The following is a 12,379-nucleotide window of genomic DNA, read 5'->3' on the forward strand; positions in this document are numbered from 1 at the left end:
CTCTCTCCTCTCTCTCTCTCTCCTCTCTCTCTCTCTCTCTCTCTCTCTCTCTCTCTCTCTCTCTCTCTCTCTCTCTCCTCTCCTCTCTCTCTCTCGTTCTCTCTCTCTTTCTCTCCTCTCACCTCTCTCTCTCTCTCTCCTCTCTCTCTCTCTCTCTCTCTCCTCTCTCTCTCTCTCTCTCTCTCTCTCTCTCTCTCTCTCTCTCTCCTCTCTCTCTCTCATCTCTCTCTCTCTCTCTCTCTCTCTCTCTCTCTCTCTCTCTCTCTCTCTCGCGACAATATATCCGATTATACTATTAAAATATAAGCCCGTTTCTCTTAATATCACGATCTCTTAATCCTTTATTTCTTTTATACAGTACGAAATTATGCGCGATTTTAAATTCAATCTATAGAAAAGACAACTTCATAAATTCATAAGTTGCCAATTTCATTTATTAATTGTCGTTTTTCTTAATGCCCGGTCTACAATGGATGTTGTAGGTCGTAAGTCGTAAGAATTGGCCAATCACAGTTAATTATTCTTTGACCGCAAAAGAATAATAGACTGTGATTGGTCAATTCTTACACGGAGAAAATTTTATATAAATTAATTAATTTTACTATGCTGCCGCACCAACTGCGGACCATCAAGACGCCCAAGTTTAAATGCTATAGTCTTATAAAATTACTATGTCCATAGCATTTAGTGCTATTCATGTATAATTCTTTGAGATTCAATCAATTATTTTCCGAAAAATTGGGAAAATTAAAAAAACCGGTTTCCGAAAAGATCAATAACAAAAACTGTACACATCATGGCGCTCCCCAGAAAATTCTACCCCTACTTCATATACAATTCTTTAAGATTCAATTAATTCCTGAAAAATTGAAAAAATTTCGATACCGGCTTCCAAAAGATCGGTAACGAAAAATTATACACTTTATAGCACTCCCCGGAAATTTCTACCCCTGTTTGGTCTATAATTCTTTGAGATTCAATCAATTATTTCCCGAAAAATTAAAAAATTAGAAAAAACCGGTTTCAAGAAAATCGGTAACGAAAAACCTATACACATAGTAGCACTCCCCGGAAATTCTACCCCTATTTCATATACTTTTGGTTAAAAATTCGGTTCAGGGGTTTGGGCTGGGCGTTTGATGAGTGAGTGAGGTCAGTCAGGACATCTTCCTTTATATATATAGATTTATATATAAATTATAAGAACTCATATATAATCATGTCAAATTGTATATGAAACATTATATATCCCGGGAAAAAAAGATTATATATAATTATATATAATTATATATAATCATATATAATCATATATGAACATATATAATGATATTATATATATTGTGACGTTGCAGTTTCGCTGCATCGTGGCAGCGCCCCGCCGCCGTCACAAGGCGCGGGTTTTCAATAATTATCCGTTTCGCACCCGAGGACGGTTCACAGAGTCAGAGCGAGAGATCTCCAGGGGCATAATTATAATTGCGTTTCCGTATTTTGATCCTTTTTTTTTTTTGTTATTTTGTATTGATACGTGGCGCCTCACCGAGCTGAGACTGGAGTTCCTGAGGAGATGCAGCGGATCGTAAAATGCGGATTGAGTCGACCAAGAGGAATCGAGCCAGGATATCGATCGACGCGAGCGGACCGCGGCGAGACTCGCAGGCCGGCGGGCGCACGGGAGCGCGGAAGGACACGCGCGTGGCGCATGATACGGCGAAGGACGGACCCGTAGAGGCAGGGCCCCGGGATGCCGGGGCGGAATGAACTTTGCCTGCCCTCCTCACCTGCAAAAAGGACTCCGGGGTGGCTGGCCAGCACTCCCGGACCGAAACCAAATACACGGGGACGTTAGCGTCTCGTCCGCTACCGGGAAGGATCCTGGCGAAATCGTCATACGCGCGAGGAAATCTTAAGCGCCCTGCGGGAGCCGGAATTGTCGGCCCTGCGCAAGGATACGTCGCGAGCTTGCGGGCTCGCCCCTAATTGGTCCGCGCGTTAACGTCGAGCGGCTGCGTACGCCCGGGGTGGGGTGCGCTATTGATTCCGCCATCGAGCGAAATTTCGGGAGCACTCCTGGATCGTCCTCGACAGCCGAAACACGCGTGAAATAGTCAGTCGCGAAATACAGTTGATTTTTTTGGCAAATATCGGGACGATTCTCTTGGCGATTCTCCCGACCCTTGGGCGACGGCGAGAAGCTTTCGAGGGAGAGCAGAAGAACGGTGAGGTTGCCTCGGTAATATTCAGCATGTAAAGCCACGACACCGCTCCCCGGGTCGCGCTCTCGCTCGGGAATATTCGCGATAATTAGCGTATTCGCCGACAAGGCGTATTTAGCGATCAATAGCGAGAGCGAGGGGCACCGGAATGGTCTCGTGGCCGTGGAATCGCGATCGGAATCTACGAACTCCTGGAGATCGCGGTAGGCGCGTCAATGACGACGTTCGATATCGCGAGTACGCCATTTCTCGCGCCCTTCGCGTTCACGACCGCGTGTCTCGTTGTGCGTAGTATTTCGCCCGGTCGAATCTTAGATCCCGCACGCGATATTAATTGCATCAGACGGTTATTCGCGTTGGTTTGATTGCGTACTTGCGATTCGCGTCCGGACACTTAGATTATCCTCGCGATATCGGCTGCGTGGAGATATTATTCGCGTTAGGATGTTGTTTGTCTTAAGATACCATTCGCGTCGACCTAAAATGGCGTCTCGTTATTCCTCGCGATAATTCCGTAATTTTCTCGCTTTAATTCGAGTATTTCGCGTGATCCCGAGTGTCTCGGTGCATTATTTTTCGCGTTGGACGATCGCTAACGATCGCGGGTGTTGCGTTCGATCGGAATCACTTGCGTTAACCTCAGTTTCCTGCGTTAGGATAAATCGGTAATTTCGCGTTAGTTATAGTATTGCGTGCGGTAATTCCGCATATTTCCTCGCGTTAGAATCGTGTTTCGCGTTACGTCGAGCGCCTCGGCGCCTTATTCTTCGCGTTAGGATATCCTCGGCGATATCACACCTTGCGTTCGTTCCCTCTTGCGTTGGGACGTTACTCGCGTCACGTTCGTTCTCTGCGTTAGTTTAAGATTATGCCCTGCGTTAGTTTAAGATTATTCCCTGCGTTAGATTAAGATTATTACTTGCGTTAGATTAAGATTGTTTGGTGACAGAATCCCTGCACGGGTTTGGACCTTGCGTTCACGCACTCCGAGCGTGGCGCACTATCATTTCGCGGCATTTCACGCTATTGTTTCGCGTTCATCCCAGTTATGTCGTATTCGATCGTAACTTTTGCCGATGTCCTACATTATTCGTCAGTTTAATACTCTTATTATTACCGGCGTAATTTATACGACTTTGACGCTCTTGTGAGTTTGAATTTCTCCTGATATTATTTTGCTGAATAACGACGCCTTCCGCGCGTTTACAAACTTTTCTTCATTCTCCGTGTTTTCTGGCGTCTGCGTTACTATCGTTTTGTTATTTGAAAGTTGACGCCCGCGTTATCAACCGCGCCAGCATTTTCCTTATTAGTGAACGCCATCATGGCCTTTGTTCTATTACATAATAAACGTTGCTCTTTATTTGTTACTGACTGAGTTAATAATTCACACGTCACCCCGCCAAGTACCGCGCTGCCCTCCATCAACCCCGCCCTGCTATTAGGTCGAGCTAGCCATTCCCTCGCACACCGACTTATTTCGTTTTGCGTCTCGTTTTTGGTTTCTCGCGATTTCGTGGACGCGAATTTACGCGTCTGGCGCCCAACATTAGAATCGTTTCGTGGAGTTTCGGAGGTGCGAGAGAATCACCGGAGAGGCCTACCATCCCGCTCTCCTTTCCCCTTTTGATCCGGCACACGCCCCGGACTGCTCCGGGAGTGAAAAAGTCGTGACAATATGTAAATATATATAATCATATATGACCATATATAGTCAATATATATTAAAAAAGAACTGTTAACTTCGATAATAAAGCATTGATAAATTAAAATGTATATTTTTTCAAAAGCTATAGAATCAAAAGTGAAATGATTTATTTCATATATTATAACTTGGCGCTGCTTGGCGTGAGACATGAGACACTGCCGTGTCTTTTGATACCGTTTTTATACCACTGTTCGTCAAATTTTAAATACGAGAAACGGATCCTATCGAATGCCATCTATTGGATAATCCGAATTTAAAGTTTATATATGATTATATACATGGATAAATGCTTTTTATATATAATTTATATATAAATTATATGAACTCATATATAATCATGTCAAATTGTATATGAAACATTTATATATATTTAAATATATTTTAATCGCCTGTATAAGTATATATATCCATATATAATCATATGTAATATCATATATAAGTACGGAAATTTTGCTTTTTATATATAACGCTACATGAAATTATATATAATCATATAGGGTTATACAGGGTGTTCCTCAATGTTTGGTACTTTTTTCATATTTAGATAGAGCGAGCCAAACTGAGTCGAAAAGTCATGTACCATTTTGCAATTTTCGCAATAGTTGATCATTTATTAATGATTAAAAATCGCCGTATTGGCCCGGCCCACCGCCAAATCCAAGCGCGCGGCGAGATGCGGCCGCCCCGCGGTCGGCGCGCGGGCAGTTGTTTTCTACAAGCGTCGATGATTACGCACGAGCGGCGCGTAACGCCGGGCCCCCGTCCTGAGCGATGATAGTTTCTCGACTTTTTTCAATAGAAATAAAATTTTTTAACAACATAGAAAAATTTTTTGTGCTGCTTAAAAAAGTGTCGATAAGATCGTCAAGTCTTCTCGCAGAGAGTATTCATTATGTACATGGCTCTGTATTCCACGTTATTCAGACCGAATGGTGAGTTTCCTAAGGAATCTTTTTAATATCTCAACATTAATTGAACAAATTTACAGATATGGATCAATTGGTCTATGTTTCTGATTGTTGTGAGCGCACAACGTATTCGCGATAAAGTATGGCACCTGGCAACACCGAGGGCCGGATTACTTGGTAATCCGACCCTAGCGACAAGGACCGATGACGCGAAAGCCAGCACGCGTCGCGGTAATGACCATATATGGTCATTCGAGATATCACCAGCCCGCTAGGACGTTGATCGCGAAGTCAAAATCGCTGACTGCTAAGTCAGCAATGCCGAGGCGATAAAAAGCCCGCCCTTCCAAGGAACGGCGGGCAGTCTAAGAACAGAGCGCGTACCGCGAGTCAACGAAACGTTAATTGTAACCCGCAAGTCAGGGTAGTGAATATCCACAAGTGTATTAATAAAACTATCTTTTATTAAACGTGACTGCTAACTAAACATCGCCAGTGTCCTCTCTCCCTCTAATCGGCGGATCCAAAGAACTCGGTGCCGGCCCTGATCTCCAATTTAAGGCGGCGGCACAACATGATACTTTGAATCGGTAAACTCACTATACGGTACAGAGAACGTGTAACTTAATTTCTGTAACTGCCGCTGAAGATGGCTCAAAACTGAGCCGAAACGTGCGGATCGATGTAATGTATCAAAACAACGAATAAATCAGTTATTTCTGATATTACGCACTGTGATCTGCGTCTGACCCTCATAGCCTTGACTTCTCCTATCAAAATAATTAGCAAATCAAATTTTTGTTTTAATTTTATATTCTTAACTGAAGAACTGAATAATTAGAATTTAGAATATTATTTATTTTAAGTAATATTATCAAGAAAACATTTTTTGTAAAGATCATCGTTACTTAAAAGAAGAGAAAACTGAGTAATTGGTTTTCTTAGCACTAGAACGATATTTTTTTGCGTGTGCGTATACGGCACGCCATTTTACTATTTAATACCATCATAAAAATTCTACCAAATTAAATTGATACTCAAAGAAAAGAAATTATTATTATGTCTAGACATACTTATAATTCATCGAATTATTATTAAGCTGTTAGATCTTCTCCTGCGGGCTTGTCCCCCGAGAGAAGTTCTGCAGGCTGGATCGCCCTCCGCGCGTGTTCACCGGCGTGGTCTTCGGGAACGGCGTGGTCAAGACAACGTGTCTTTGGTTTTAATTATTGTTTATTGCACCTTTCGTCGCTAGCACCACTACCGAACTTACATTCCTTGCTCGGTAATGCAACAATACAAGAGGTTACTTTTACCCGTCGAGGGGACTGTGCTCGTCATACGTCGGAACACAGATCGCAACTGAACTCGCACGCACCCGTTCGTGCAGAGAAGGTCGGAGACCGCACGCGATTGGTTGAGCGATAGTAGGGACGCGCACGGGATTGGCTGATCGATGATCGCAGTGCATTGGGTCACCGCTAGGGAATTGCAGATCGCGGGAGTTTACTCCATTCGAAACACATAATACGCAACAACGCCGCCCCCCTTGAAGGGTTCGCCTTCAACGTATTATGCTAGAAAGACATAACGTTCAAACGAGAGTCAACATGTGGTGAATCTACTGGTCGAAAAGGTGTGTTGGAATTGACTTCGCGCGAGCTTAAACTAAATGACTAATCAATTTGTACTGACGATTAAATATGCAGTCCTTACATCTAAACGCAACATATAAAAATTAATTAATGCGCGACACTTAAAGATAAGAGGATAATTAAACAACAAAAAGGTGAAAATGTGTGATCATAATTCGGTAAAGTAAATCACAATAAAAAGAGGAACTGAAAATTTGGTGGCTACGCGGGTAATATTGCCAGTTTGGCAAGAGGCCTAACATACGTGCCCTTGCTCGTCTTGACAGTGGCCGAGCGCGCCACGCCGTCGGATCCGGTGTGTATCTCCTGTACTCGTCCGATGGGCCATTGCAGGGGTGCGGTCGCTTGCTGTTTTATTATGACTAATTGCCCAGTCTTTAGCTGCTCACCCTTGGCCGTCTTCCACTTATTCTTCTGCTGGAGGGTGTTGAGATACTCGTGACTCCATCTGCGCCAAAAGTGCTGACGCATTTGCTCAATTACTTGCCAACGCAATGACTTGTTTACATTAGTATCATTTAAATCCGAGGCAGGAAAACTATTCAACGGTGCCCCGATCAGAAAGTGTCCTGGACTTAAGTAATTCATGTCATTAGGGTCCGAACTTAATTGCGTGATAGGACGCGAATTCAAAATTGCTTCAATTTCGCATAAAACGGTTTGCATCTCCTCGAAAGTTAAATGCGAGCCACCCACTATGCGTGCGAGGTGGAATTTAACAGACTTAACCGCAGCCTCCCATAAACCGCCGAAATGAGGAGCGTTAGGAGGAATAAAGCTCCATTCAGTTTTTTGTTCGCGCAGGAAATGCTCTATGGGAACTCGCGCGTCGTCGGTCTTTAAGAAATCATATAATTCTTTTATTTGCCTTTGTGCACCTACAAAATTTGTTGCGTTATCGGAATAGATCCGTTCTGGTTTACCTCTACGCGAAATGAGCCTCTTGAGAGCGGCGATGAATGAGTCGGTGGTAAGGTCACTAACGAGCTCTAAATGCACCGCCTTGGTAGCGAAACATACGAAGACAGAAATGTACGCCTTATGATTTCGTGAGTTACGACGCTTACCCTCCCGTAGTATTACCGGACCGGCATAATCCACTCCGCAATGCGTAAACGCCCGTGATACCGTAACGCGACTCTCGGGCAAGGAGCCCATCAATGCCTCAGAAGAGATAGGTTTTACCTTAAAACATGTGACACATTTAGCTATCATTTTCCGCGTGGCTGACCTCAACGAGAGCGGCCAAAATCGTTGCCTTACCGCTGCCATAGTGGCCTGTAAACCCGAGTGCATATTGCGCACGTGTTCTAGCTCAATTATACGTTTAGACAACTCGTGATTTCGCGGCAGTACAATCTGATGGCGGGCGTCGAAGGCCAGTGCGGAATTTTTTAATCTTCCGCCTACTCGGATTAGTCGGTCCTCGTCCATGAAAGGGGAAAGACACAGAAGATTGCTAGCTTTGTCAATGTCGCGATGATTGGCTAAAGAATCGTATTCATTTGCGAAGGATTGTTTTTGGATGACTTTACACATTGTGTTTAACGAATGAGTCATTTCTTTGGGTGATACGGCAATGGTTGACGGCTTAGAATTCCTCGGAGCTGAGACTCTAAGGCAATAGGCAATAATGCGACATACTTTGTTCAGATTGGAAAACTTGTTAAGTAGGTCATCGATGATACTAGGATGATGGGGTACGGCAACTGCGCAAATCTTTCTCTGTTCAGGAATCTCGCTTGGCAAGACAAATTTGCTGCTAGGCCATTGGTGTTCGGGTAATTGTAGGAACGGAGGGCCGTGCCACCACATGTGCGAGTGTATTAGCTCGTTAGGAAGCAGTCCTCGTGATAACACATCTGCCGGATTGTCAGAGGACGCAACGTGTCGCCATTGATGTGGTTCGGTTAATCTTTGAATCTCTCCAACACGGTTCGCCACGAAAGTGGTCCATTTGCGGGACGGAGAGGAGATCCAATGTAAGGTTATAGTGGAATCCGACCACAATGTAATAGTTAAATTCAACCGGTTGAATGATGCTTTGATCTTATCGACTGATTGAGCGAGCAATAGTGCTGCTAATAATTCTAGACGGGCAAGAGTCACGGCCTTGAGAGGAGCAACGCGAGACTTAGAGTAAAGCAAGAAAGCCTTGTATTCATTTTGTCCTACTTTAATGCGCACGTATACGCATGCGCCGTAAGCGCGCTGGCTGGCGTCGCAAAATCCGTGTATTTCGATTTCCTGCTGGTCAGCACAACCCCTGACGCAGCGAGGAATCTGTAGTTGCTTAATATTGGGTAACTGTAGTTTAAACTGTATCCATTTGGTATGCGTATCCTGAGACACTGACTCATCCCAATCAAGACCCGACTGCCAAAGATCCTGTAATATGAGTTTCGCAACTACAATGGTGGGGCCTAACAAACCTAACGGGTCAAATAATCGGGATACCTCGGACAATATTGAACGCTTGGTCACGGGACCGGAGTCGAGGCTGGGTTCATACGAGTATCGGAAGAAATCGCCATCTTGATCCCAGAGAATGCCCAAAATGCGAATATCATTTTCCTTATCGAGCGATACAATTCTTTCGCCGCGACAGCTTACGCCCGATAGCAGTTCGGGGCAATTAGATCCCCACTTGCTGAGTTCAAACGATCCTTCTCTGAGCAACTGTATGGTCTGATCGCGAATCGCGAGAGCTTCTTTAATCGAATCCGCGCCGGTGAGCATATCATCAACATAAAAATCTTGCGTGACGCATAATGAACCGAGGGGATATTCTCGCGCACGTTGCTCTGCGTGATGCTTTATCGTGTTCGTGGCCACGAAGGCGGCCGCCGCGGTTCCGTAGGTGACGACCATTGATTCATATACTTCGATTTTTGAATTATTGTCTTTACGCCAGAAGATTCTGTGCAATCGCGTTTGAGAGGGATGTAGCCGTATTTGGCGATACATTTTTTTTATGTCGGCCACTAGTACGAATTTGTGAATGCGAAAACGCAAAAGTATGGATGCGAGATCTTGTTGAACGACCGGCCCGACAAACATGATGTCGTTTAGGGAGAATCCGGTGTCAGTTTTGCACGAGGCGTTAAATACTACGCGTATTTTAGGGCCCTCGGCCGTTTCTTTAAAAACACAATGGTGAGGTATATAGTAGACGCCCGGTTCATTAGGCGATTGCTCGTTTATTAGCTTCATATGTCCTAACGCGATATACTCCTCCATGAATTCGGAGTAGAGCCCCCTCAAGGCAGGGTCGCGGTCAAACCGTTTTTCCAATGCGCGAAAACGATTTAATGCAATGTTTTTCGAATATCCGAGCCTGTTGATCCAACCTTCTTTTAAAGGCAGTTTAACGACGTATCTGCCTTGCGTATCGCGACGAACAGTATTCAAAAAGTGCCTCTGGCAGTCTTGCTCCTCAACGGTATAATTGTTAGGATTGTTGGAAAAGTCATCCATTCGCCAAAATCGTTGGAGCTGATTATGTAATTCGGCGTTGCTTACGGTAGTGTGAAGAACAACTGCCCTCTGGTCTTGCGCGACGCGTGTGCCCGTCCGACCACCCAGGATCCAACCGAACCTCGTCTTTTGTAGCGCTGGGTGGTTGACTGAGGCCTTGATTTGCCCCACGCATATAAGACTCCAAAAAACTTCCGCGCCGACGAGAATGTCGATATCCGTCGAAACGTTGAAATTAGGATCGGCCAATTGAATGTTTCGTGGTAAATTAAATGCCGATTTTCTCATGTTGAATGCGGGAATGCTGTCGGTTACGCGCTCAGCAACTATGCAATCAAGGGTAACGGAAAACGGATTTAATCGCGACTGTAGTTTTACGTGAACTGCCTCGGTGGAGCGCGTAGCTGTGCCATTTATACCGGAAATAGACATGCTCACGGAACGCGGGGTCAAGCGTAAACTATTGATACACTCCCGAGAAATTAGGTTAACTTGCGATCCCGAATCCAATAGGACGCGACAAGGCCTTTGGGATCCGTCCGCGGCAGAAACGAGAGCCACGACAGTTGATAATAGTACGGAGCTACCATTCGATACGCTTGATGAATGAGCGATTACTGCGTCCGGAACAGCTGGCCCCGAAGGGCCTTTATTGATGGTTTCGTTGCCGTTTGACTCCGCTTGTTCGGACACCGTGGTCTGCAAGTGCAGCAACGTATTATGTTTACGAGTACAGGTCTTGCAACCCCCAGACGGGCATTTGTTCGAAGTGTGAGCTGTCGACCGTAAGCAATTCAGGCATATTTTACGAGCACGAGCTTCGGCTATCCGTTTAGGAATAGAAAGAGCCAAGAATTGCGGGCATCGATAAATGAGGTGTGCGCCCTGACAATATCCGCATTTCGCGTTAAGTGCACTATTGCATGATGCCTTTTGCTTGGTGGGCGGCTGACGCGAGCTGGCACCGGATGATTTGTAAGTGGCCTCGAGAACGCGGCATCGATGTGTTAGAAAGTCGGAAAACTGCTTTAATGATGGTAACTCTACGCCTTCCAAAGACGACTGCCATTCCCGCGCTGAATTTGTGTCTAGTTTGGAACTGAGAATATAGACCAAGAGATCATCCCACGCATCGGTCGGGCGTTTTAAAGCCTTTAAAGCAAGCACGTGGCGTGCGGCGCCATCCGCGATTTGCCGCAACTCAGATACGTTCTCCTTGGTCATTATTGGCAGGTCAACAATTGCCCTAATATGAGTCTGTACTATCACCCGTTTATTGTCGTACCTTTCTTTGAGAAGATTCCATGCAACCGCGTAATTAGCTTCCGACATTTCTAGTGAACCTATCACCGCATTCGCATCCTCCGAGACTGCGGCTCTCAAGTATTGCAACTTGTGTATGTCGCTAATCGATGTGTTCGCGTGTATCATCGAGGTAAATGAGTCGTGAAAGGGAAACCATTCGTCGTATTTTCCCGAAAATTTAGGTAAATCGAGCTTAGGTAATCGAATATTGCACAGGGGTTCCGATACTCCGGAATTGCTTAGCGACGGCCTTGGCGAGGGCGCCGCAACGTGAGGTGAGGCAGAAGAACCTCTTAATAAATCCCGCATCTTAGCCGATAAATCATAATACGCCGCTTCGAAAGCGCCCCTGTCATTGGCCTCGCCCTCATCGAGCATTTCCAGATTTAATTGTACATCGTTGTATTCGTCCCAATGACGCTCTAATTTGTCCTTACGCTCCTCTACTTGAGATATTATCGCTGGCGTAGGGTCGCGAATAGAATAGACATAAGTTTTTATGCGCGTACATGCCGACTTGACTGTCGCACGGCGTTTTTTAAGCACATTGAGATCGGCTTCGGTAGCCATCGTAAAACAAGCTTTCTGATCGGGTAACGCTAAACAGCTTTCTTTACCTTAACAATAATGCGGAGAGCGTTGGCGAGTCGCGGCGGAACACGAGCAGGAAACGATGTGACGTGACTGCCGGTGCCCGTGGCAGGCTATTGGTCGCTGTATGCGGGGGAAGAAGGCGACGCAATATGGCTGCCAATGTCCGTTCCCGCGCGATCCCTCGATGTGTAGCGGGAAGATGGCGGGAAGATGGCGGGAAGATGGCGGGAAGATGGCTGCCGATGCCCGTTGCCTGGCGATTCCTCGCTGTGTGGCGGGATGATCAGCAGCGATGCGTTCGAATAGGCTCTGTCGAGGTCCCCTTGTTGTCTGGTGTCAGCGCCCTGGCGCAGCAGAGCTCGAACGTTGAGGAAAATATGTGCCGCAATGACAACGGCTTGTCGGGATCGCATCGAATGTTTGATGCAATCCGATCTCGACGGGCGGGCTTTGTCGAGCCCTTGTGTGGCGGCGACGAAAATGAAGGCGTGATTTTGCCGGATATCCGGCTCGAAG

General features: G+C 45.6%; 1 protein-coding gene across 1 annotated transcript; it reads right to left on the reverse strand.

Moving 5' to 3' along the window:
* Positions 1 to 6,688: 6,688 nt before the first annotated feature.
* Positions 6,689 to 11,839, reverse strand: LOC139785667 (uncharacterized). The gene has a single exon (XM_071724835.1). It carries the CDS (start codon positions 11,837 to 11,839, stop codon positions 6,689 to 6,691), a length of 5,151 nt encoding a protein of 1,716 aa, XP_071580936.1.
* Between the last annotated feature and the right edge of the window lie 540 nt (positions 11,840 to 12,379).

The sequence above is a fragment of the Temnothorax nylanderi genome, unplaced genomic scaffold (genome assembly GCF_030848795.1).
Source record: "Temnothorax nylanderi isolate EJ_2023f unplaced genomic scaffold, tnyl_v1.0 TNYL_tig0858_pilon, whole genome shotgun sequence".
Taxonomy (NCBI): Eukaryota; Metazoa; Arthropoda; class Insecta; order Hymenoptera; family Formicidae; genus Temnothorax; species Temnothorax nylanderi.